At 40.9% G+C, this 27,968-nt stretch overlaps 1 protein-coding gene and 1 long non-coding RNA gene across 2 annotated transcripts; both read right to left on the minus strand.

Annotated features, from left to right (window-relative positions):
- Positions 1-5,215: 5,215 nt before the first annotated feature.
- LOC121404766 lies at positions 5,216-18,937 on the minus strand. Its single transcript, XR_005968196.1, has 3 exons — positions 18,830-18,937; positions 18,064-18,142; positions 5,216-5,369 (listed from the first exon to the last, which is right to left on the minus strand). It is a non-coding gene; the product is annotated as an uncharacterized LOC121404766 (long non-coding RNA).
- A 2,989-nt stretch (positions 18,938-21,926) lies between these two features.
- LOC111070274 (transcription factor E2f1) lies at positions 21,927-27,588 on the minus strand. The gene is made up of 5 exons (XM_022360721.2): positions 26,851-27,588; positions 25,971-26,756; positions 24,453-24,699; positions 23,395-24,366; positions 21,927-22,137 (listed from the first exon to the last, which is right to left on the minus strand). The coding sequence occupies exons 1-5, from the start codon at positions 27,337-27,339 to the stop codon at positions 22,010-22,012; spliced, it is 2,622 nt and encodes an 873-aa protein (XP_022216413.2). The 5' UTR covers positions 27,340-27,588; the 3' UTR covers positions 21,927-22,009.
- Positions 27,589-27,968: the final 380 nt, after the last annotated feature.

Consider the following 27,968-nt stretch of genomic DNA (forward strand, 5'->3'; position numbering starts at 1 on the left):
ACAACAGACATTGCCTTGTACTGGCACTGGGGTACGGATACGGATACGAGGCAAGACATGGATGGATGTGTACATATGTACATATATATGGATTATATGTAGATGGTTTTTGGATACGAACACACAGGGTAGACACACACACACACACTCTGGAACTTTGTGTCGACTTTTATGAGCAATTAAAAAACTATTACAGACCAGAGTCAGCAGTATGGATGGCAAAATGCATTGTGTACTGGGGGATTTTTTTTTGTTTTTTTTTTTTTTTTTGTTTTATGTTAAACGATGACGTTTTTATGGGCGCCACACGAGTTGTGGGTCGAGGTCGGTCTTCTGTCTTTAAGAGGCGCTACGCATGCGCAGTGCCCTGCCCTGCCCTGTCTCAACTCTCTTTATGGAATGCGGAAATGTTTGGGCCCCTCGCTCTTTCTGTTTATATTTTTGTGCATATGTATATCTCTTTTTTTTTAAGGTGTATAACTCAAAATGCACCCTAATGACACACATAAAGAGACACACACCACTCCACACGACTCTTTTTGTTGCTTTGTTATTTATTTCTTGTAAATTAATTGAGGGGCCATTAAACTTTGTTTTAACGAGAAAAAGAGTGCGGGGACAAATTGTCATTAAAAGGGTTGTTGTTCTTGTTGTTGTCGGATTGTACGAGAACCAAATGAAACAGATGGAAAAGAATACGGTTATTTATGGCACTTTTTTGTTGGTTTTTTTTTTCTTTTGCTGTAATTTATAACTCTTCTCTTTCCTTATCGTTGACTCTCGTTTTTGAATGCGTTTTTGGTGGTTTATCTATGATATTTATTGCATTCAAAATTATCTGACGCGCATAAATTTTCATTTTATTCTGAGGGTCCTTATAGTCTTTATTTGTTATATTTTAGGGGGTAGTCTTTGTAAAGGGGAATATTTTGTAATGTTTTCAATAATATTAAGTTTCCACATTGCATGTACAAACAAAAAAAAACCGAATATTTCGGGGGAACAAATTATTTGTTAAAGAGTTTCAAAAATTACGACTGGGGTAGGTTTGAATTAAGGAAATTTCACTGCAAGAAGAATAACTTATATTGCGATCAGGCAATTTTCTTTAATTTGCCCTCTTCTGTGCATCGTCGTCTCATTCGATTCGAACTCCACTTGGACTGCGACTTCGACTCTACTCTGCTCTGCTCTGCTCTCTCTCATTCACGCGCCGTTCACATATAACTTAAAACGTGATTTTTACATGGCGCAAAATGCTCTCAGAGAGTGAGAGAGATGGTGTTGCCGCTTCTTTCTTTGGCATTCTTGACTGCAACAACAACAACAACAACAACAACAACAACAACAAGAATCTGCTTCAGACGAAGGTCTGCCCCTCAACATTGGAATGTGGCACAGCACTTTACACCCTGCCTCTGCGTTTGCCTCTGCAGCTGTTGCTACTAGTTTATTGAAAACAAAAGCACAACAACAGCATAGAAGGAGAGGAGAGGTGGGGCAGCCAAGCAAAATAAGTTGACTGGCAAAGGCAAGAAAAGAGGGGGAAAGTATGTACATTTTACGGCATGTTAACTGTCTCCTGGGGATAAGCGCATAGGAAGAAACACATGCGAAAGCCAAAGAGAGCGCCGCTGCCACCGCATGATGAATGAGAGGTGAAAGGGCGTGCCAGAAGAGGCAAAGGGATATTCGAAATTCGAATCGTAGGACAGGACAGGATCGTGCCCGCAAATACAGTTTTTCATGCCCTAGAGAGCTGGAAGGGTATAAGCATTTCCCAAAAAATGTTTGTAATGCAGAAAACATAAAATTGAAATCTCCATAGAAATTATGGATATTCAATGATACAAATTCAAGATTCCAATTTCATATGAGCAAACCGAAATCGTATACAAAATTCGATACAAATCGGATTACCATAATGTCATTAGGTAAAGTTGTTAGCGAACATTTATTTACTTCACAAGGTAAAATTGCAAAGTACAGTGTATCATTTTTATATACAAAATATTCCTGTATAAATTTCCTCAATTTAATTCGAAAAGCATCAAAGGGTATCAAATGGTGCGATCTACGCCCTTGCTTGCTACTTTTATGAATGTTTTTATTGCGTAAATGTTAATCGTGACATTGTTTCGACTTTCGTTTCAGTTTCGTTTTCATTATCATTTTTATTTCTGGTTACATCGCACGAAAATGAAAGGGAATGGAAGGGAAGAGAAGGGAAGGGCCTTAAACGACTGCAGTCGACGCAGGCAGAGAGAGGCAGGCAGGCAGCAGCAGCAGTCAGCCATCAATCACACACACCACACGCACGGGAAAAACGGAAATAAATTTAGAAAAACAAAAAAAAAAAACAAAAGCAACAAAAACTGCAGCAGTGGTGCTAGGGGAAGGGAAGAGAGGGACAAAGGGCAACAGCATAGAACGGAACAGGCAAGGAGGCAAGGAAAACAGCAGCTAGTGTGGAGAAGAGACAGAGATAGAGATGGAGATGGAGACTGTTGGCTATGTAACGGAAGTGCGTCTAATTGAGCAACTGACAGAATGTGCGCGTCTGCACGGGGCGGGCACAAGAAGAGACAGGCAGCAAGCAGCAGCAGCACGCCCCTAAAACGGTAGGAGAAATGATGCCCAGAGACAGTTGGACGACGACACCCTGCCCTCCCCACCGCTCCGCGCCCATTCCTCAGGGAAACCATTGCTGCTGGGGCAGGGGCAGGGGTGCTATCTCAATCAATGTCTGGTGTCTGGGGCTGGAACTGCCTCTGAGGGAATGACTGACAAGCAACACGTGGGGTGTGGTGTGGTGTGGCGTGGCGTGGCTTGCCCTGTCAGTTGGCCATAAAAGCTCAAGACTCTCCACAGACCTGAATGGGGGGTGAAGGAGGATCCCAAACGCACATAAAACGCATTGCAAACGAATATCTGAATGAAAGAAGCTGCTGAGCTGCTGGAAGGAGCCAAAAGGAGCCTGGAAAGAGATACAAGAGGGGAGGATCGAAAGCAGCCGTAAAACTGATCATAAAAAAAAACAGCTTAAGCGATAATTCAAGCAAGAAGAATGAAAGAGGATCAGGATTGATGTATTTTTGTAAACAAAAATCAGGATGTACATATGTATGTTTGCAATAATTATGTATTTAATTTATTAATTAAATATTAATTATTAAAAATGTATTAAGCTTGATGTTTGACGTGGGACAGATTGAAGTACATTTCAGGTAAATGGCACACGACATGCATTTTGTTCTGGCATTCTCTGGCATTATTCTTTGCACTTTTGGCTGTCCTCAGTTATCGATGAATAAATCTCCTGAAGTCGCAATGAATGCTAGGAAAATTTATGTATATGTATAAATGCCAGAAATATCTACTATAAATGCCAGTGAATATATCTACTATAAATGCCAGAAATATCTATTATAAATGCCATAGAAGATATCTACTATAAATGCTGAAAATATGCATACATCAAAGTGCACCAAAAATCAGATAGTCCATCTCAAGTATTCCTTGTACGAATGTGGAAAGTTCAATGGAACTTTCAACACAGAATTCGCATCAATGGAAAGCCACTTAGAGCCTTATCATTGACCAACAGATCTCTGGGCGCTCTCTCTCTCTCTCTCTTTCACTCTCTGGCAGCGGACCAGAGACTTGGGTTTCTGGCTTTGCCTTTCCAATTGAAACTATTTCCGGTCTCCCCCGTCCCCATTCGATGCCCGACAACGTATAAAGAAACACATTAGTGCAATATATGTGTGTGCTATGTAGAAATGTGTGCAATTGCAGTGGCATGCCACATGCCACATGGTGCCACTGCCACTCTCCACTCTCCGCTGCAACGTCTCAAGAGTGGCTCCTGTGTCTGTGCTCCACAACTGGTGGGAAATGCCCAGACGGTGAGTGTGCAATTGAGTGACTGTGTGATGCGGTCCGTTGCCTGTCTTGGCTGGGGGCTCTGTGGTCTGAATCTAGAACTGGAAATGGAACTGCTAATGCGGTTTGGGTCTGCTTTGGTTTTTTCCCTTGCCAACGACAGCCAAGGCATCCCGCCATTGGGGCTACAATTTATAGAACGATCCTTATAGTATTTATTTAAGAGAAATATCTTGACTCAGTGGTCTGTCAAAGATCCCCTGTCTTCTAGCTACTTCTAGGTAGCGTATTCCATGCGTTGGTATGGCAATTTCTAGTTTTTATGCTGCTGCTGGAGCAGTCGCTGCTGCTGCCAAGATATTATTATTGCAGTTGTTGTTGCGACAGACGCGCCATTTGTTACACATTATTTAGAATCCAACGCCCACCACCAACACCATTCTTCTCCCTCTCTTAGCAATCCAGTATTTTCCCCACCCTGCTTGGGGTTTTATTTTTTGCTCCATCCGGAATTTTTCCGATATTTATTGTGGCCGTCGAGTTATTTGGAACTGGGCCATGCGGAAATACCAAAGTGAAATATTGGAGGCTTCGTTGGATGATATATCCGGCACACCCCCACCCACTACTGTGCCCCTAGCCTTCGTTCACACATTTTCTGTTTTTTCTTTTTTTTTCCTGTTCCCTCCTATTGACAATCAAATCAGCATAAATTTCTCAAGAAAATTCCAGGTCGTCCCCTCTTTATTTTTTTTCAAATACATTGGAATGTGACACAAATTAAGCACAAACGATGGAGCGACACAGAAAGAAACTAAATAGAAATGGAATGGAATGGAACTTACCTTATGGATGGGATCTATCGCCCTCCGTCTCACTCTTTCCTTTATTGTTGTTATAAATTTCGAACACGTTCCCTGATAATATCTTACTGCTGCACTTTCTTTACAGCTGCATGCATGCGCCCCAAAGAAAAGCTTTCGAAACAAAACCAAAAAAAAAAAACCACACACAACTGTAATTTTCCAGAGTATTATTTTCGGGTTAAGAGAGCAAATAGCACACTAGCACACACACACACACACACACAACGTGTGTTGTGTGGGGGGAGAGAGAGATGCTGGGAGAGAAGCGCCGGCTCACGAAATTTGAGGAATTTTCTAATCGAAATTTCTGATCGACTTCGGCCTCTCTTTTTACTCTCTCTCTCTCTCTTTCGCTCTCACACTGTCTCCTTTCTTTTATTTTGGTTTTTTCTTTGTCTAACAATTTGATTTATTTAGGTTATCATTTTTTTTAGCCTATGTTGCTGGCACTTTACAAATATTTTTTTGTTATGTTGTTGTTGTTGTTGCTTTTGTCACATAACATTTTCTCACATTTTTGTTCACATGACTTTATACTTTCACACCTTCGCGGCATTCGAATCAGATCAGATCTCAGATCTTCATGTGATCTCAATGATGCATTCTGTTGTTGTTGATCTGTAATGAGAGCGAGAGAAAGAGGAAGAGAGAAAGGGAATATAAATTATTACGTTAAGACATGGTGGGGATAAATTTTTAAAAGTTTTAAAATATAAAGAAATTAAATATTTTTTGAAGCATTACATGACCTGCCAGAAATTCCCTCAAACACAATAAAGTACAGTACAGTACACACCTTTCTTAGCAGTCTATATTTGTTTGTTTTTTTTCTCAATCTTTATGGCCTTAAGGAATTCCATTAAATCTCTTGCAAGCCAAGGAAAAAAAATATTGCTGCAATTTAGCTCCACCTAAAAATGCAACACAGTCCAAAACAACTCTCACAATTCTCTCAGAAATAACCATTAGGCCCCACCCAGATAATTCAGCAGCAACAACTTTCGCGCCAAGTAATAGATAAAAAGTGCACTACAAGGCGGAATATAAATAATATAAATAAAATATGAACTAAATCGAGAATACAAAAAAAAACTTTATCAAACAATAAACCCAACAACTTATTACATCAGCGTCAAAAAGTGCAGCAAGAAGTAGCATAAACAGCCACGCCTTTTTATACAACAACGCAAAAAACATATTCTGTCTGTGTAAAAAATAAAGTGCAGTCTAAAAAAAAAAGGAATGAAGCCCAAACGTAACCGAAAGGCAAACAACAACAAAAATATGCAGTAGGAACAGTTTAGAGCTCAATGATACTACAAATAAGGTATAAGGGACTACCCTCGGATTTCCAAGGAAATGTATGAATTTTATTGACGATTTTTCAAAAGAAAGAATAAATCAGGGAAGGGTACTTGAAATTGTTTTTGAAATTTACCAATTTTAAACCATAAAACTTAAATATATTTCCTAACAAACTTAAGTATTATTAGAGCAATTATATTCGCACATTTATAATAGTTCATGAACGGTATCGAGAATGGTAATAAATTTCTGGACTATTCCTTAACTATTTTCTCTTATTCTATGTTTACTTCAGAATTATGGATGTCCGCTAAAGAATCTATACAACTACGTATAGGGTAGCATTACCAAGCCTAAAAGTAACAACCCCAACCCTCTCTTGAGCCATAAACGAGGCCAGACAGACGCTCCCCACCTATCTCTTTCTCTCTTACTGACTGTTTCTCAAACTCTCTCTTCCCACCGAACAGTCACGTGGGGCGTTGTGTGCGGCACGCGAATTGCACTCAGAAAGAGGGGAATGAGGCGCAATAGTTGGGAGAAAACTGCTGAAGTAAAGCGAAAATAAATAAATAAATTAGTTAATTGCCAGCCAGAGAGCTAGACAATGGAGAATGGGTAACGGGAGAGAAGCGAGCTGCAGCAAAGATAAATTAATGGTACCCACTAAATGCCAGTTTTATTTTGCTTACAACTTGCAAAAATATTTTTGGCTAAAATGTATTTTTGGTCAACACAACAAAAACGCGCGCTCACACACACACACACACACACAAACAAATACGGACAGAGAGCGAGATACCGACAGTGCCGGCATTAAAAATGTGCTTGCAGCAGCAAACAACCAGAGAGCGAGAAAGAGAGAGAATGGCATGGCAAAAAAAAAAAAAAACAAAAACGAGACATGCACAAAAGCGTGCAAGAAGCGCAGCAGCAGAGCAGAGCAGAGCAGCAGACGACGGCGGGCAGCTAAAGCAGCGCCGCAACCCTCGAGATGACGTTGACCCCGAAAATTGACGCGAAGCGTAATGTGTGAAAACGAGCGAATGTGTATGAAAACAAACTGAAATCTAATAACAAGAATGCGACGAGTGGGAGCGAGACAGAGAGACACGGCACACAGTGAGTGTCGGCGTCTGCATTTTGCTCTCTCTCTCTCTGTCATGCGGATAGACGTGTAAAACGCAATGCGTATAAAAACATGCAGACACAGGACGAAAAGGCCGCCAGACAGGGAGAGACAGAGAGAGAGAGAGAGAGAAAGAGAGAGAGACTCGCTTAGTGAGAGCGCATGTCTGATGCATGCGACAGATGCAGTCGGCAGAGGCTGTGTCTGTGTGTGTGCGTGAGTGTGATAAGGGCGGAAACTCCTCTAAAGGAAATAAAAAAAAATACAACAAAAACTAAAACCAACAACATTTTGTCTAGTGTAAAATGAAAAGAGCAACAACTGCACTCACTCGCCCAAAAACACACTCACACACACACACACTCGCATAGGCACACGCCCACACAAAGCCACAGCCGCCGCCAAATTTTTGTGCAGGCAAAACGAAGCGCCGGTCGTTCGTCGGTCGTCGCTTATGAATGGAACGAAGGCGCACTGCTGTCTGTCTCGCTCTGCCCTTCTTGTATCAGCCCAGAGGGAGTGTGCGCGAGTGTGTGTGTACGTGTGTGTGTGTGTGTGTGTCTGTTTGTGTGAAGTGCAGAAACGATGTCGATGTCGTTGGCCCTTGTCTGGGGCGACGTCTCTACTCTACCCTGCCCGCACTCCTGCTGCTGCTGCTGTGTTGTTTTTGTTGTTGTTGTTGCTGGTGTAGAAATGTGGTACAGTGACTACCAAAATATACTAGCAGTCTGTGTCTCGTAAAAAGGAGGCCCAAAGCAGACGCAGACGCCATGCCGCAGCGCAGCGCAAAGAGGAAGCAGAGGAAGTGGATTGGAGGAGAATGGGTTGTTGCAGCAATAAAAAGAATTACACATGCGGTTGTAAAAGTTGTAAAATGTGGTTGCAACACACTACTAGTCGTAGTAGCTGTACTTTACGGGGAGTAGTATTTCTTGATGGCAGCTAATGAGCGAGAGTGAGAGATGTAATAGTGGAGGGAAGATAGTAGAGTAGTTGGGGTGTGTCCCGGAGAGAGAGCGCGAGCGACGGACTCACTCCCCATCAAAAGGCGCCGCCTAATTAAAAAACCATTAAAATTTAAAGCCACCGCCTATGCATGCGAAGGGGGGCCTAATAAATACATAAATTTAGCAAAAACAACAATCAGAAGGCAACCAAAAGAAAATAAACTCGAAAATTAATTACCTCACGAAACCTCAACAACAACACGAAAAACAAAAAAAAAATTTATACATACTTAACAAATTAAAGAAAATAAAACTAAAATGCAGCCAAAAGGCGCACATTGGGACCGAACCATCGATTAGCAAAATTAACCGAAAAACTAATTACATACGTATAAGAAAACTAAAAGTTTCTACAGAAAGTTACAAAGATAATTCGGAATTGTACTCTAGAAATGAGTTTTTGAAACTAATGACACTGTGGAGAGACAGCTGCTAACACTAATTTATCTCATGCTGCCTAGACTATAATACTGGAATAATTTTGCACTAAATTAACATTTTTAGATCACTTTTAAATGCAAGCAAATTTAGGGCTTGTTCAACACAAACTTTATGTGCAAAGCGAATGCTTGTCAACATTTAACAATCGATCATTTTTTACGTTGATCATAAACTGGTTCGTTTGATACCTTGCGAAACTTTCCAAAAGGTTTAAATGAATTTTTGTATAATTATTATCTTTTATTATCAATTAAAAATGAAGTGGTTTAGTGATTTAAAGCTATGAAAAAACATTATTAATTTTGAATGCAGGAACTCCTGGAGTAACTTTCATCTATTTACATATTTCATTCAAAAAGTAATAATAGAAAGGGCCATAAATTGCAGGCAGAACTTCTCTTCGCTCCTCTCTCTCTCTCACCATTCGAATTCATTCAAAATCCCCATTTGAAGACTTTTTTTTCCCAAGTAATTCGTTTTTAATGTCAATAATCCTTGGGTTACCAATGTGCAACGTCAGCGTCGCCGAAGCGGGCGAGCAAAAAAACAAAAACAAAAAAAAAAAGCGGAACATCATGGAAATGTGTCTAAAAATAAACTTGTGCAACAATGTTGCAAAAGCAAACATCAGCAGACAGTCAGTGACATAAAGTGCGATAGAAAGGGACAGAGACATAGAGAGAGAGAGAGAGATAAAGACAAGGAGACCCGACCCAAACGGGCCCAGACGAGACAAGAGAGTAGAGTGGAACTATCTCTGGGCTCTCTGGGCTCTGGCTATGGCTATGGCAATGACCAGACGGCGGCCTTTCTTCTTCCTCCTCTCTGCCGCCCTGCCCTGTTGTGGCAGGAGTTGCATGTCTGTCTGTCTGGTCTGTCTGTCTGCAGAGTGCCGTCTCATTGTTTGTGGAGGGTTAGCACGGGGGGCGGTGGCAGCGACAATGGCTAAAAGGCAGCAGCAGCAGCAGCAGAAAAACAAGTTCGACTTTTTAGCTGGAACAAGCCGAAGCTTTAGATGCCATTTTTTAATAAAGTTTACAATCCATAAACTGATCAATTTATATAATATTACTCAAATTTAGCATGGACCATAAATTATCAATAAACTTAGTTGATGCTTTTACTTCACGAAATCCCCCATAAATGTGATCATTATATAGTTAAAAGACCATGAAAAAGCACTAGCTAAATCTAATTAAATCCATTGTTAGTTTCTGTTCAAGTTTAAAACTTTTGGTAACCATTTTCTGAAGGAATTTTGCAATTAAAGATAGTTTATGGGGGGGGGGCTAAAATGCTTCTGGTGTGGTATTTATGGTATACCCTGTCAAAGGGCATTAAAACAAGATATATGCTATATGGAGTGCCGCTCTCGTTGGGCGCGTGAACCACGCGAATTGATATGTGTGTGTGGGGAGGAGTGGAGAGAAGGGCGCGGCAGGGCGAAGTTGTGGAAGATGGAAAATGGAGAATGGACGGGTTCAAGAAGGAGGTATACCAGCAGCGGCAGCCAGCGGGTCCAACGACCAGAGAACCGCGACCGCGCCGTCCACTAATCGCTAAATTTACGAGTACAGTTAAAATAAAATCATAAAAATGTCTTCTTGATTGTTGTTTCTTTCCCTTAGCTGTTGAGGCAGGCAAACAGAGCGGAGAGAGAGAGAGAGAGTTGTCCAAGCTTAAGTTTTACATGATGAAGTAGTTCAAGATCTTTGTGGCCCTGGCCTCAAAATTTCTACGGAAACACTTTAGAAATATGTAACTTTCTGCGCGCACACGTCAAAAGCAAACAGGAGCGCAGCACTCTGGACCACAGAAGAGGAAGATCAGCAGCGCAGCGTGTGTGCGAGTGAGATGACCATACAGACGACAGACAGAGAAGACAGACACTGGGAAAAACCCAGTGAGTGTCCAAGAAGCGGAATTTAGCGTGTAAAATTTAATGAGCAAACTATGACTATGGGATCATGGGCAAAAAGGGTCTTGTCTGTGTGTCTGTCTATCTATCCCGGCGGCCCTAAATCTGGTTCTGACTAAGTCGCATTGCTCGTTTCTTCTCACTCTTTTTCCATTTCATTGGATTTGACAAAAACAGCAGCAATAACCCAGACCAGGCTTGTGAGTTTAAGAGGAAGCGACGCGACGCCACGCGAAATCGCTGTGCACTTGTGTATTGTGTATACATTTTTCTGACTAAAGACTAAATCAATTGCAGCAGGACACGACTCAAGGAAGCCAATAGTTCCATATAATTCTGCACGCTATATTGTTGATTTAATTTATTATTTATTTATTTTGAATGATTTTTTAATTCATGGCAAAAGTTCTTCCACAAAGTACCTCTTAAATAATCTATATCTAATCGCAGAAAATGGACACAGTCTCAGCTAACGAAAGGTATCATAAATAGAGGTATCATAAATCTCTTGGGTTTGAAAATTAAAATTTATTTATTTATATTTTCAAATATTTTGAAATAGTTGATCAACTAAATCCGATTAGAAATATTACTTTTTTGCGTCTGATCCTCCAATCTGAAATATGGATCAGATCAATTAAATACAATGTATACTGAATGTGACTTAATCTTTCTTTATTGAAAGCTATTGATCAAAGAAACATTTTAATCTCCGTTGGTATGGTAAACTCTTATATTAGAACGGAACACATTTCGTATAGTATTGTAGTATGATGCCCCATTAATCACAAAAATTTCTCTTATCACCTCTAGAGATCACCGAATCACTGAAAAAGCACGAGCAAACGGGACAGTCGAAGGTCATTCACGGGCGAAAGTGCGCACCAAACCAGAGGCAGAGGCAGAGCAGAGCAGCGATTAGAAAGCTAAACAAATTCTTTAAAAAGCAACAACTTATTAACTAACAGGAAAACAACAACTGCCACCCACTGTTGGAGGGGTCGGTGGGCTCAGACGGGCGGGTGCGTCAATGCCGTCAGCAAATCCAAAATCCAATCAATAGATATGCAACGCAGAGCATGCTGCCCACGCACAAAATAGACAGCAAAAGGGAGCGGGGAGAGAAGCAACGAAGGAAGCGTCGGAGAGTGAGAGAGAGAGAGAGAGCGGTGGTATAGGATCGCGAAAGGAAGGCCGGGCATCGGGGGTCGAAGCTAATGATACCCTGCCCGGCTAATACATCGTTTTTGGAAGCCACATGAATAATCGTTTTAATTTAAATTAAATAAATATCATGAAATTTGTTGTATTTAACGATATTTTCTAAATAAATACATTAAGTATTTATGTATCTTGGCAGTCCCTCTAAGCTTTGTGGAGCCAATCATTTCCTCTCTGCCTGCAAAGGGTATGCAAAAACTGAGCGGGCGTTGGGCTTATCTCGTAATGTTTATAAAAATGACTATAAATACACGCACACACACACACACATGCACATGAAAAAGCAACAATAATAACAACGAAAACAACAAAAAGAGCGCCACCGTTAGAACAGACGCAAACGCAGCCGCCCACCCAGCAGCAGCAGCAGCAGCAGCAGCAGTAGAAGCAGGCCACAGGCAGCGACGTCGGCATCAACCGCACACAAAATGTTTCAAGCGCCACACCAACACCAACACACACACACACACACATGGCCATAAAAAGCAAACACGCACTTTATCAAAAACAAAATAGAAAACGATTGAAGAGCCAAGAGAGAGGAGAGCTGACCGGCTGCAGCACAACAGAGAGGTGAAAATGCATTTGTGGAGTAACGGAACGGCAGAGGGGCAATGAAAGAGAGGAAGCGATAATAGAAATGCAACCACGTGTGTTGTTTATTACACACACACACACACACACCGAGAAACCTACACACACACACACCCCCGCCTGCCAGCCTTTATAAACGAATGTCAATACTAAAACGGAATCTTTAAAAACAAGAAAAACAAATAACTGCGCAAAGCGAAATGCCGAAAACACAGACACACACATACACACACACACGCGCACAAACAGAGGCCGCAGCAAAAACAATAAGCAAGAGCAACTGTGAGGCAGAACCACAGAGAGACAGAGAGAGAGAGAGCGAGCGAGCGAGCGAGCGAGACCCAAGTGAATATTAAAAGTGTCAAAGAGAACGAAGCAATAATAACAAACAAGGGGAAGAGGTGGGGGAGGGAGACGAGACAGGCACTCAGGCATGGCATTTGTTGCTTATGCTTCTTTGCTCTTTTAACAGTTGGAGATTTGTAACGGCAACTGCGTAAACAGGATACAAGAAAAAGAAAGGGTAAACGATAAGGTAGATGCGTCAATGGTTCACTTTGTCCGGACAAAAATACGGACATCAAGAGGAAATCTCATACAAATCGATTACCGGTTGCAGGGGATACAACAAAGATAGTGTAATGAAGGAATTGGTTATATTTATTGGTATATAATCCGCAAAACGGGAGTGATAATCATTTTAAATAGTTAACCGAGACACCGGAAGTATCAAAATGATACCATTTCGGCGCGAAAACTAAAACTCTAACAAATGTGAACTCATCCCATTTTTAGTTATGATTTTTAGAGATAAGCCCACTATCTGCAATCAAAATAGCTGAACAAGAATCTTGCCATTTGGCGAAAATTGTTGCTTCTTCCACTGGAACCCACAAGCTGCTCCGTGTGTGTGTGTGTGCGTGCGTGTGTGTGGTGTGGTGTGTCACCCGCCCGCAACTTTGTTGAATAAATCACAGAATAAACACTTCCCACCACCACCTCCACTAGCAGCCAACTTACGGCAAAATAGGCGCACACACAAAATGATCACAAGATCCCGTAACCATATAAACACCACGTCATCGGCTGTCTACCGCCTGTCACTCTCCTCCACTTAAAGCTCGAGTTGCCATTTTCGCGACCGACCGACCGACCACTTTGTTGTTGCGTACTATTATGTATTCTAGTTTTTTTTTTTTCTGTTATACCTGGTACCACTTGACAATAGGGGGTATACTCGTACTATCTTGGGGCGACTAGTGGAAAAGAACTGGGGGCATAGCAATAGGGAAAATGAGTTGAAAATGCATACGAAAATCTATCCTTAGGCAATCTTTAAACAGGAAACTTATAAGCTAGTACCAAGTATCCCATGTTCGTTAGATGTGGACGATGTATGAAGTTTGTTTTAGTTGTTTTTAAATCACAAAGTAGACCATAATTGTACAAACGCACACGCATACGCACACACGGATACGATGATATGGACATGGTGTTTATGCGTAGGCGACGCGTAGCAGTGCGGTGCAGACGTAGACGGTTCGAGGGGGCCACCGTCATACGACTACTAACTGAAGAATTGAGGAACTGTGAAACTCGGTAAATGGGGAACTGAGGAACGACCACGACACATCGACGACGACAACGACGACAACTCGACTATGTCATGTGTTGTTGTGTGTAACTGTGTGTGTTTTATGGTTGTTGTTCACCCCTCCACCCCACAACACCACAACCAACCATCCACCACGCGCTCTATTGTTCTTGTTATTGTTGTGTATTATTTACTTGGACCTTAGACTCTCTCTCTCTCTCTGATAAGATTCTGAGCAGAAGCGTTTGATGGTGGAGGGGTGTAGGGGGGGATGCGTGATGTGATGTGATGGGCAAATGGGGCCCTCTTCTAGGCAATGCGTACGAATACGTGAATCACTTGCAAAGGAAATTTTTTTGTTTATTTCGAAGCGGCTGATTGATGATGATGTTGATCCAAGAAAATGCATTAAGATTGTAATGTTGTTCCTGGAACTGAATGCTTTTCTGCAGCATACATATACATACATGTAGAAGTATATTAAGTTTTTTTTCTTTTTTCATTGGGAAAAAAACAAGTTGAGTCATACTTTCCCATATGACTTGTTGAGCGCCAGAACATGTTCCATCAAAGCGATAGAAAAACGCAAAGCAGGCAACAATAAAGCACATGGGAGTACAAATGATCAATGTATTTATTACTATGTCATTTAGTATTTTCAGATTTCCATAATTAAGCAAAACTCGCGTTTTGGCAGTCCGAAATTTATGTCGGAAATCCGACCCATAATAATGTAGATTAAATATAAATTTTTCCTTAAAACAGTTTATGACTAAATGGCGGGTTCTTGTCGTAGACATCACATATGTATACAGCTATTTTCTGTCTCTTTAGGGAAATTTGACACTGGAAAGGTTGCAACTATTACGACATATACGCCTTCTGCAATATAAATTGCGTAATTGATACCGTTTTAGGCATGTGCGCGCCTCCAAAAAATTCAAAACCACAAAAACAACAAAAAGCCCCAACTACAATCGACAGAGCAGAACAGAGCAATAAACCCACAAATGCGTGCCTGTCTGCATGGGTGTGTGAGTGAAGAGAAAGAGAGAGAGTGAGGCGTGTGTGTGGAGCGATTAGAAGACGCGCGTCTAAGTTCAAGGCCAAGCAGTTCACAGCATAAACAGCAATAACAGCAAGCAGTAGGCAGAACAGCAGAGAGCTAGCAGTAAACGCAGCAAAAACTGCACACAAAAAAAAAACGTTTTTAGTATGTGTGTGGGTTGATTTTATTGTTCCTTTACTTTTTTTTTGCCATCGCAGCGAAAAAGGTCATTGACACCTGTCTGTTTGTCTCGCTCAGCGCACCACTCACACACTCGAACACACACACACACAAGCTTATCACTTGGCCACCACTCTCTTGCTCTTGCTCTGCTTTACCGCTTCCCTCTCGTTCTTGCACGCGCGCCAAAGCAGCACCAGCACCGTTTAGACATGTGGTCAGAGCATTATTTTTTTTTTCTTTCGTTCGTTTTGTTCGCCCCTCTCTCTCCGCTCTTTGCTAATTAGTGTGGCCAAATTATGCGCCAGTATTTCCAATGCCGAACCCGGCCCCACGTCCCTCCGCAACCCAACAACAACTTGTATGGCATATCCATATGTACGAGAGAGTGTATTTTTGTGCCTCCCAGTCAGTCATACAGTCATACGTCATCAACAATAGCCGGACAAACAATTTCCGGTTTTTGCCACAAAAATATATAAAAATATACAAAAAAAAAAAAAGAATAACAAAACTTGGCCCGGGACCCCGTCATTGCCTCATCCTCTCTAGATTTGATGTTATTTTATTTTGTTTTACATTTTTTTTTTTTAGATTTTTCAACAATTTGTTTCTGCAGCAACTTATTTTTGTCACAAGCGCGCACACACACACACACATACGTTAGCAATACCCATACCGAGGCAAATACAACTCGATTTAAAAATAAATAAATTACGCACAAATACAAATACATTGGCCAACATTCCTTGGGCCTCGGCTCGTCAAAAATATAGCATGATTAATACAACAAAAAATGCTACGCTATTCTTGCTTTTTTTTTTTTTTATGGCATTTTTCTCTTATTATACAATAATAATACACCGCACCACACAAAAAATATATAGTAAGAACAACAACTCACGGCGCACAGCAAGTGGGCAGCCGCAGCACCAAAACCCCACCCCACACCCTACCACACAGCGGCATGCCAATTAGTGCTTATGCTTTTTAATTAGCAGGCGGATCCAGGCCTCAGCCCACAACTCACAACCCACAGCCATAGAGACCCCAATCCCAAGCCCAGGCTTAGCTCCATCTCATCATCGGATTTATGGATTGTTTTTGCCTGAAAGATAGGCTTCCCTTTTCCTATTTTCCTCACCACGCACTGTTTCATTTGGCTGCAATTTTCTTCTCCCCGTTCTCAATGTTCTTATATGTAAATATGTGAATTTTCCCGGAAAGCACCCACGAAAATATACATATTTAGTTCGGGGAATTTGCATAGATATGTACATACATTATGTAAATACAGTGAAAGGTCTCTTGGCAGTATATTTGGCATGTTTAAATGGCGGCATCTATCTATGTACATATCTGCCCTCAAGGGTCGAGGAAGTCAATATGTTCATAGATTAATATAGGAATTGAGTGACGGGAAAGAGCCTTCACTCATTCTTTTCTGCATCAACTAATGTTTCAATTATCCTACATGTGTCCTATAACCAAAAATACAACTATTCAATCAAATAGATAAGTATTTGTGACCAAGAACCATTGGACAGATCCAGACCCTCGTCGTAGCCTTTTTTGGGCTCTTTTGCCCCAATTTGAAGCGAAGGTTTTTCAGTTTCAGAGATTTGTGATATGTATGTATGTATGTATTTGCGTTGCCCTGAAATGCTGTTTAATCTGCTTGTTTTCTGAGTAAAGACTATTCGGAGAAAACTGATCGTTCTTTTACCTTGGGCCATTATAAAAATCAATAAAATCAATATTTACGAAAAAGTTTTTGATGATCCTAAAACAGCTAATAGCACAGTTCAGTTATCAGGACTACCACAACATCAGCACAATTTCTTTGGGGAAATAAAGGAACATTCAATTAGTGGCCAACGGAAGCAATTACGGGCCCCTAAAAACAATAAGCATTCATTTGACATTTATTTATAACATCAAAATATTATTTATTAAAATTGTTTCTCGAAATTGAAGAATATACGGACAACAACAAACACCCAACAAAAACCGGCATTTATCGACATTCTTTCATTCCTACTTCGCTCACCACCAGAGACACTGAGAGTGAGAGAGAGCTAGAGAGAGGGAGAGCGCGCGTGGCTGCGCTCTCTGCTCATTCTCATTCACAAAACAAGACGTAAACGTTGGGAAAACAAGCGGTTCATTCCAGAGAGCAGAAGAGAAGAGGAAGAAGAGGAAGCACAACAACAACAGAGAGGCGGCCAAAAGATATGATAGATATGGAACAACAACAAAAGCAAAAGCAACAACAGCTTCGCATAAATTGCTGCTGCGTAGTAATTTCTGTACGAGTATTTTTCTAGTTGCGTTTATTTTTTTATTTTTTGTGCTTTTGCTTTTTTGATTTTTCTCTCTAGTTACGTTTTTTGCATTTTTCTCTAGCTATGATTTTGGATTTGCTTTGGTTTTGTGTTTCCCTCTCCAGTTACGTTTTTGTTTTTGTTATTGTCGGTTTTAAGCACTTTTTTTTTTCGTCTCAAAAAAAAGTTCATATAGCCGACGGTGGGCATTTCACTGTATTTCACCAGACATGTCCTCTATCTGTTTCTCTGAAAAAAAAAAATCCTCTGGCGGACAGTTCTAGATGGAACGATTATTCAAATACTCGTATCAAGAGAACTATGTATTAAGGAAAGCTATTTCCAAGATATTAAACTGTAGATGCGCATCCTAATTAATAGCTTTGATCTAAGTGCCCTCCAGTTAGGATTTTGGTGTGTACTTTCTTAATTGCTTTTTTGTTTTGATTTTTAGTTGGCGTGTTTTGTTTTTATACTAATTTTCTGGTTACGTTTTCTGTTTTGGTTTTTTATTTTCTGTTTGGTTTGGTTTTTCTTCCTTTTTCACTTACCTTTTTGCACAGCGTTTGTTGTCAACCATTTTAATTGTTGTGGTAGCAGTTTATTCTCGATTTTGTTGTGGTTTTGCGCCTAAAGTGTGGGTAAATAATTAATTTAAGAACTTTTTCCCGGCAATTTCTTCTTGTATTTTGGTATTGATTTCAAAAACAGAACACAAACGACGCACTTTCCTAGACGCAGGCGTAATTACACACACACGAACACACGCACACACTGGCATTTTTCCTTCTTATGTTTTATTTGCGTGCTTTCCTTTTGCGCCGCAACTTCACAACACTCTGACACACACATAAACACACCACACTAATATGTGTGTTTATGTATGGGTGTATACAAATTTTTATTTATTTATTTACTGTGAATTTTACACACACACTCATGCATATGCAAGCGCGCGCGCAGCACTCTGATACACACACACACGCAAGCACTCGCTGGCAGCACTTGTACTTCCTGGAATTTCATTACGCCTTCTTTTACTATTATTACTATTATGATTTCCCCAATCCACTCCACTCACAGATATTTTATCGGGTACACTTCCGACCGGTGTACTCTGCTTTTGTTTAGTATTTTCTTTTCATTCAAGAATCGCGTTCGACACTAGGCACAACATCACATCTCTCCCCCACTTTCTTTGGCTTGGATTTGTATTCAACACTTTCTTTCTGCTTTCCACACACACACATACACAGTTTTACCACTTTTTTTAGCAGAGCGGGGAAAAATATTTATTTTTTTTTTATTTTTACCAACCGATTTTTTTGTACACTTTTAGCGAATTTTCCTTAATTCTGCGACAAAAACTTTGAAAATTCAGGAAAAATTCGACCGCGCTTCCTTGGTTTCGAGTCGCGGCAAAAATTTTTTGTGATGGACTGAGTGTGACCGCGGAATTATAGATAAAATATACCGTGAGACCCTCGGAAATATACCGAAATATACCTTACCATTTTAAAAATATATCAAAAATATACTGACGGACACGACAATGTGCGTTTATATTCCTCGATTTTGATATTCGGTTTAATATTACTAGCTATTTGGCCCTCTCAGCCCTGAAAAAATAATTTAATCTAATTCCTCTATAAATTGTGTTCAGGATTGGCCAGTTTTCAGAACTATTTTGCATTGGATTGTTTACATAATAAGGTTCAAACAAAAGCGGCCAAAGCATAAAACGTAAATGTTGACTAAATGTGACGTCAGTGTTGCTGGTCAACCAAGTTTCTTCTATGCGTATGGACTTCTGTATACCTTATTTCCTTTAATTGATCTTAAATTTGTTGTTCCAAGCCCCATTACGACATTAATAATGATTTTATCCTAGATTGGCATGTTTTTTTATCTATTAATGCATATGTTTTGTGTTTTATAAATACATTTATTCCGGTTCTGATACCTATTATTGGTACCCGTGAGCTAAAAAATATCGTTAATATCTTTAAAACAGAGACAGTAGTTTCTGCATTAATTGGAGATTTCAAACAATGCTGCCTCTTCATTTCCACATGCTGCTGAATTTTTTCCCATACAAATCAAATGTATCTTACGGGAACGCGTATGGAATGACGCAACAATGAATCTTCATCCCATACGCGTTCCCGTAAGATACATGTTTTTCACACCACGAAAAGGAGGGGAAATTCACCACGAAAACGCTCTCTTCACCTCAAAAAGAGAGCAAATTTTGAAAAACCACCACGATTTGAGAGCGAAAAATGTCAGTATTTTTTGTGCGCTAAATGAGTTTGGCGGTCATTTTCAAAAGTATATTAATATGGAAAAATAAATACTTGATTTCACTTGATTTGTTGTCGAGTGTGACTGGAACCTCAGAAACGTCATTTTCATTATATACCTTAAACATACCGAGGAAAATCATATTCATCAATTTTAATATTCCGTTTAATATTACAAGGTAGTGGGCCATCTCAGCCCTAAGCAAATAATTTTATCCGATAGATATATACATTTTCTGCAAGATTGGCAAGTTTTCTTTTATTGGACTATTTACATATTAAGGTTCAAACAAAAACGGCCCAAGTACCGGCATGTGACATCATATTTCAGCTCTGAGTATCAACATTATCATACCCTATTTCCTTTAACTAATGTTAAATTTGTTGTTCCAAGCTGCTTCGAAACTATAATATTGATTAATATCCAAATGCCAGGCCCTGGATAGTCTGTTTTCAAATGCGCCGCACTAAAATGTTGCTGGCGCTTGGCCACATGTGGCTGGATTATATGTTGCCGGGCATGGAAAAATAAAGGTATGGCCCCTGCAAGCTAAAACCCACCCATCTCGCCCCCTCCGCCAAGGCTGCACGCACTGGTCGAGGAAGAGTGTGTGAGACAGAGATAGAGAGAAAGACTATTAAAGCTGACTGCTATGAAACTATTAGATTCCTGCTGTGAAAGTACGAACCCGAAGCGAGAATAAATTTTGAATGAAATTAAACCATTAAATCTTTGATTTTAAAACTCTTTTTGATGTTTATTTTTAAGTTGTTTTCTTCTTCTAATATGTATATTTTCTCTTCTTTTCTGATTGTTTTCTTTTGTTTTTGGAAAGAAAAGAAAATTTGTGTATTTTTATTTACTTACAAAAATTAAATTACAATTACATAGAGGTTGTGGTTTCTTCTGTTCTGTTGGGTTTCTCTTTCCGTTTTATTTGTGTTTGCTTCTTTATACAATTGTGTGATTTGTTGGTTTTGTTGCATTTTATGGTTTAGTTTAGTTTAACTTCTAGGCGAGAGTTTAAATAGGTAAAATAGGTATTTATGTACTTGTAGTTGACTCTGTTAAGTGGGTTTGCTTGGGACGATTTGGCTTCTGTGAACAAACTGCTATTGGGCCCATGTATTGGTGTGGTGTTTATAGTGTAAATTTTATAACAATAACAAATTATTATGATACATAGTTATAGCTTTAATAATAATAATTTAAAAATCAATCCATGCAGGCAAATGAAACAAATTACAGAAGAGACAACGCTGAGTAAAGAGTAGAGTGCGGGGGTTTCATGCGTAACTAAAAATTATTGTATTGAGAGGGGGAAGTTTTTGTTGGTTTTGTTTTTGGGATGAGAGAGATACGAGGTGGGTGGGGGGTAAGGGTTGGGGCCAAGTTGTGTGTCTTCTGAATGCCTGTCTGTCTGTGGGGATTCCTCGTTCCTTATGCTCTGTTGGAAATTTTGAAGCAAATTTCAACATTAATTTTTTTTTTGTTACAATTTGAAATTGATTTTCATTTTATTGTTTAGATTCTAAATTGATTTTATATATATATACCTATTTTTTTGTTTATTTTTAAAAATTATGTTTGTGTGTGTGTGGTGTTTTTTATTTGTAGTAATTTACAGACAGTTCTAGTCCGAAATAGGTTCCTGGATGAGAGTAGGAAGTATTCGAACTTATATAATGTGTTTTTTTTTGTGTGGCCTATTCTTATACCGCTTATTCCTGATTCTCCTCCCTTTTTGTTTTTGCTTTGTTTTAAGGCTAAAATTGAAATGTTTGTTTTATAAAATGTTTGCTTATTTTTCTTTTGTGAGGCTGAGTTTTCTTTGTAGAGTAGAATTTGTTTTTTTTTTGTTTTCGCTTAAATTACTTTTGGGTTATAAATTTATATGTATAACTTTACGCTTAAAACTTGTACACACAACTTAGTTTCATTAAGTTTGCTGATTTTTTCTTTTCTCTTATATATTTTTGTTTTGTTTTTTTTTTTTGTGTATTTTGTTTTTGCAATTTATATAATTTAATAATAAATTTGTAATGTGCTGGTTTTTGTTTTTCTTTTTGTTTGCCATTTTTTGTGTATAATTTAAAATTATAAACACCCCCAGAATCCCAGAATTTTGTATATATATTTAATGATATATATTTTTTTGTGTTTGCGTGTGTGTGTGTGTGGATGTGTCTTCGCTTAGGGTTCATAGGGTTCGGGACCAAAGTCAAACAGACGATCGATGCCCTCGTTTGCATTGAGCGCATACGGATACTCATTATCATCCGGCGGATTGATGGACACAAAGGCCATATCATTGCTGAAGTCTGTAAAGAAAAGTTGTATGTAAATATCAGAGCTTATTTCATTGCCATTCATCTTCCTTCTTCAGGGGGTATATTCAATTCAGTATTTTCTTAAAAGTACACACATAAGACAGAAAGATAGAGTAGATTATAGCGAGGCGAGGCGAGGCGAGAGATGTTGTGGATGCATGTTTGAAATTCACGCCAGAGCTGAATCTCATGGTGCTACAAAATTTCAATCGCAAAATGAACAATTGGCCCTGGAACGGTCAGTGTTGTCAGTGCAGACCCACGAGAATTCAGTTCCAAAATGAATTTGACACGAGGACGAGATATATTTCAGACGAGGCGTCGGGGGTTATTTAACGATACAAATATATATACATACATATATACAAATTAATTCACAAATATTATCACATTTGTTTATTCCTTCTTTTTTTTTTTTTTGGTATTCTTTTTTGTTGTTATTAGGATATGAACAGAGAATGTAGTATGTATGAGTGCGTGCGTTTGAATGTATGGGATGTATGGGTGTTAAATAAGAAAAACCATTTCACCCAAAAACAATTATAGAAAACATACACAACTTAAAAAAAAATCGACATCCAAAAAATGTAAGGCAAATAATTTTTCTCAATTTTGAACTGATTCTCGTTGGCCGAAATGTTTTTGCAATTAAAAATACAAGACTAAAAACAAAAGCTTTAACTCATACGAATATGTTTTTGTTGAAATTTGGAATAGGTTTGGGTTTACTTAATGTTACACTTCACTTCAATGAATATATAATTGAAACAAAAAAAAAAGAATGCACAGTCACTTTGATATGTTGTTGTTGGTGGTTAATCACTCAGGTTGGTTGGCGAGGAGGTTCACGCTCAGCAAGAACTCAGACTGTGATGTGGTCAAATGTCACGCAGGTCACAGAAAAAGTTCTTGACAAGAGGGCCTCAAATTGAGTGCTGGACGTTACTGTACCTCTGTTAAGGCCTACAGAGATATCTCTCACTGTTAAACAGATCTCACGCACTGTACAGTACACCATAATGTTAGCTTTACAGAGGTTCTTCGGTTATTAATGTTATTCACATGTTAACAGTACAGAGACAGAAATGTTGCTGCTGCTGCTGCTGTTGCTGTTGCCGATGATGAATGAGGCGAGCAAGCACGAAAGTTTACATCGTATGATGATGACAGCTGTTCTTGTGGGTTTGTAGGTGGGTGGTGGTTCAAGGGTGGTGGCATCCCTTTTGGGGGTTCGGGGTTTGTACTTACAGTCCGAGCCCATTTCATTGAAGAAAGCATCGAGCCCCTGAAGCGTAACATTGCTGCTGTTGCTGCTCGCATCACAATCGCCCATACTGGGCGGCAGAGGCGGGTTATGGCTATTTTGGCTGTATTGCTGATGATGATGATCCGCACTGGCGCCAGCGCCCGACAGGTTGCCATAGCTGCTGCCACTGCCGCTGCCGCTGCCCTCATTCCCAGCCACTGCCGCAAACTGCATATGTAGGGAGCCCATTGCCGAGGAGGCAGATGATGATGCTGTTGTCGCTGCTATTCCTCTTGTTGCGGCTGCTGTTTCTCTTGTGGCGGTGGCATCTTCCATTGCACAATTATACATGGGCACATCGCTGCGACGTTGCTGTTGCTGCTGCTGCTGCTGCTGTGGCTGTTGCTGATGATGGTGGTGCTGGTTCTGGTGCGGTGGTGGTGGAGGTGGCTGACTGTTCCTGCTGCTGCTGCTGTTGCCGTAGCCTATTATGGGAGGCTGGGAACTGCTGTGGTTGTTGTTGCTATTATGACTATTAAGCGTAGTGGTTGCTGTGGTTGTTGCTGCTGCTGCTGCTGCCGCTGCTGCTGTTGTTGTTGTGGGATGTCCCGCGGCAATTGCAGCTGCTGCTGCCGCCCGACGCCTTGTCGTGGGCGTGGGAGAGGATTCGGTTAAGCTGCTAAACAGCTGCTGGATGGAGTTCTGCTGCTGCTGCTGCTGCTGATGTTGATGCTGTTGCTGCTGCTGCTGCTGGCCATACAGATGGCTGCGGACCACCGGATGGGTGAGCGTAGGCACCAGCTGTTGCAGCTCGGCATCCACATCATCATCTTCGTGTTGCTGCTGCTGCTGCTGGCCATCGGCCATCGCAATATCACAAATTTTATTATATTCAGGCTGGGAGGATTGCTGTGCCGCGGCGGCCTCAATCGATTTGCTGAGGTTACGCTGGGCCGAGCGATATGGTGTGGGACCTGTGTGTGTGTGTGTAAAAAGTAAATCCAAGTGTTTAGTTTCTTCAAATGCAAGTCTATCCTTTTGTTTATTTGCTGGCACTTACCTAATCCCTTTGTGCTCATTGCATCGATGTTGTTGAAGAGCGGATCGTTCAGTCGCTGGCTGGTCAGATGGTGCAGTCGTGTCGATGTGGCTGTCCGCACACACCCGGCGCCTGGGTGTGCACCCAAATAACCAGCGCCCGCGGAGATTGGCGAGTTCTCCGGCGAGTTGTCATGGCAGAGGAAGACATTGATCTCCCCGTTCTCGGCCTTCACGTAAATCTCGCGCGGCAACTTTGTGTTGGGCAACTGGACAAAACGAAAAAGACACAAAAAATGGTTAAAAATTATTAAGAAATTCCACACACACACAAAAAACCAGAAACTAACAGTTCTTTTTGGTTAAATTTAATTGATAGAAGAGGGAGGGGATAACCCCGCGCGGGATGACTACATTTTTAAGCGGTCGCCGACCGGACCAGACCGGACCGTTCCACAGCGTAAGAGAAATACAAATGAAGCTCGAGAATGAGAATGAGCAACTTTTCTGTTGTTGTTGTTGTTGCTGCCTCTCGACTCGAGTATTTTTAGAAATGATATTTTGCTTTTGCTCTGCGCTTTTTCTCCGTCTCGTCTCTTCTTTTATTCGTTTTTTTTTTTTATTATTTTTTTTTTTTGTTTTTGGCAAGTGTATAGCGTTGCCAGATTTTTGCAAAATGTTAACCCAACTTTTAGGCAAATTATGTTGGGCGATCCCCCTCCCCTACCCCACACAACCATGGAGGAGAGTTCATTAAACGGTTCAAGGCGAGCGGAAACATTAAGCATTTAATATATATGTATTTATAAATAGTGCAAAATCCCAATACAGTTTCAGCAAAAAAGAAACTCTCTCTCTTTCTTTCTTTCTCTCTCTCACTATTGGCCTGGCAGTATAGAAATTTATTTGATATCAAAATGTAGGCGTTGGGAAGAGGCTCCCACCAGCAGCTAGGAGGCTGGTGGTTGTGGGCTGTCGGTGTCCCCCCCGCCCGTCGTCACATCCCTCCCTCCCTCCCTCCATGCCACTGTGTGTGTTCCATTTCTTGCCTGTCGCTGCCTGTCTGCCGTGGGGCTTGCGACAGGAGTCTATAAATAAGCGCCACGTTTAATGGCATGCAGACGCTAAGAAGAAGAACAAACTCTGACGTCGTCCGATGTCTATAGTACATATAGGAACTGCATACATATATTACGTTAAATCGCTCAACTAAATAAAAATAAATGGCTTTCTATTCTACATTGTAGTAGGAACAAGTTTTGAGGGGATTTTCTATATAAACCAAATATATGTTTTTCGGTTCTTATAAATCCAATCTATATTTCTCATTATTTAATTGAATTAATTTGAATTCTTGCAAATGCTTTTCCTAATATCAAAAGAAACTACCGACATTTTCAATTAATTTCTACTCACTGCTAATAATATCTTCAGCCTGGAAGGCTACAACTATTAATTTTAAAGTCGGACAAAACATTCTTTGAACCCCCTTTAGTATTTCTTTTTCCCTTGGGTTGCCCTTTCCCTGTGCAGTACTCACCACAAGCTTTGCCTCTGGTGGCGCCTTGATCACAATCACAATCTGATCTTTGAACAGATCCACATTCAGTAGATCATTTTGCGTTACATAGGCCATGCCGCCGGCATTCTCCACTTCCTTGGAAATTTTCGCCAGCTCGTCCCGCATCAGATCGAGTTGCATATTGAGTTCGTTCTCGCGATGCTCCAGACGCTCGGACTCGGCCTCGATGCGACGCGAGCGCTCCTGACTGACCATCGACTGTCCGCCCCGCCATTGGATGTTGTTTTTGGACCTTTTCTCCAATATATTGATGCCCTCGAGCACGTTGGTGATGTCGTAGATGCGACGCTTTTGCACGCACAGGCGATTGGAGGCCTCGTTCAGATCGACAACGCCGTCGGGCGATTCCTGCAGCAGATCGACAAACTTTTTGGTCAATATACCCAACGAGGTATCGGCCCGATTGCGATCGCCGGCCGATGTGCTGCCGCCGCCGCCGCCGCCACTGCTAGCCACCGATGCGGCCAGCTGCTGTTGGGGCGTTGTCAGCACAAACGAATGTTGCGTAGCCGACGGCTTGCCGCCGCTCCTCTCCGACACATCATCCTCTATATCCAGCTCGTGTTCGTGCTGCTGTTGCTGTTGGTGCTGCTGGTGGCGACGTTGCTGTGGCTGATGCTGAAGCTGGGGCGTGCTGCTGGCCACAACATGCTTCTGATAGCCAACAGTCTGATGCAGAAGGCCCTGCTTCGCTTGCTTCTTGGGATGGATCTCATCGGTGACGGGCTGCGGCCGGCGCTTGACCTGAAGAAAGGCAAGGGCAAAGGCAACGGAAAAGAAGTTTTAGTATGGATCAAAATGGAACCATTCGAGTTCGTTTAGAATGGTGTAAACATACCTTGTAGTACTTGGTGATATCATTCGATTTACTGCCAGCAACACGTTGCTGGTGCTGCTGCTGCTGGGCATTGACCACTGTTGCCGTTGTGTGGCCTACTCCGCTCTTATCCAGACTGATGTACACGTGATCCCTTAGATGGGCGGCCACACCGCTGTTGCTGTTGCTATTGCTGTTGCTGTTGCTGTCGCTGCTGCTCAAACCATGATCATAGTCCAGATCCAGCTTTTCGTTTTTGATCACAATATTGTTGTTGTTGTGGTTGGTGGTGGTGTTGACGCCGATGCCACCGCCGCCTCCCCCCAGCATGTCATAGTTGAGTTTTCGTGCCACAAAAGTGTGACTGGCACCTGTACCATAATGTTGCTGCTGGTGCTGCTGCTGCTGCTGCTGTTGTTGATGCTGTCTCTGCTGTGCGGTGTTGCCGTTACTGTTGTTGTTTCCATTGCTGCTGCTGTTTGGGGCAACAGGCACGAAATATTTGGACATTTCGCTGCAGTTATCCGCAGGGGGGGAGTAAAAACAATAACCAGAACGGTCTGCGCTCTTTTCTCTTTATCCGTTACTCTCTTTAGTTGCGCCTGACAGCAAGGCAGTCGTCGCTGGCGTTTTTTTGTTGCATACTTTAAGGTGCCCGCTCCAAAACAAGGTTGCCACTCGGTTGGAAAAATTGACTTGGCGGATAACAGTTGTATTGTACTCTGTGTGTGTGTGGGTGTGTGTTATCTTTCTCTCTCTCTCTCTCTCTCTTGTTTTGTCTTATCAACTAAATTAGCACCTAAGGATTCTTCACATCTGCAAAAAAAGAGAAAAAAAGGTTAAATATTGTTTCTATATAGAAGTTTACGCTTTAAAGATTGTATATTTATGTGTGTGTGTGTGTATAAAGCGTGACCTGCTTTTCGTAGTATATTTTATGCATTTGGCACATTAAACTTTTGATCTTTATTTTTGTTGTTTTTTTTGTTGTTCACTACAAAAATTAAAATGCAAAACAACATCAAGCGAATGAACGGAGAGGAGAGAATGTGGTGCGAGTTAGTGGAAGTAAATGCAAATAAATGCGAGAGGCACAAAAGGCGAAAAAAGAAAACAATTTCACGAATATCATAAAAATT

The sequence above is a fragment of the Drosophila obscura genome, unplaced genomic scaffold, assembly GCF_018151105.1.
Source record: "Drosophila obscura isolate BZ-5 IFL unplaced genomic scaffold, ASM1815110v1 contig_4, whole genome shotgun sequence".
Taxonomy (NCBI): Eukaryota; Metazoa; Arthropoda; class Insecta; order Diptera; family Drosophilidae; genus Drosophila; species Drosophila obscura.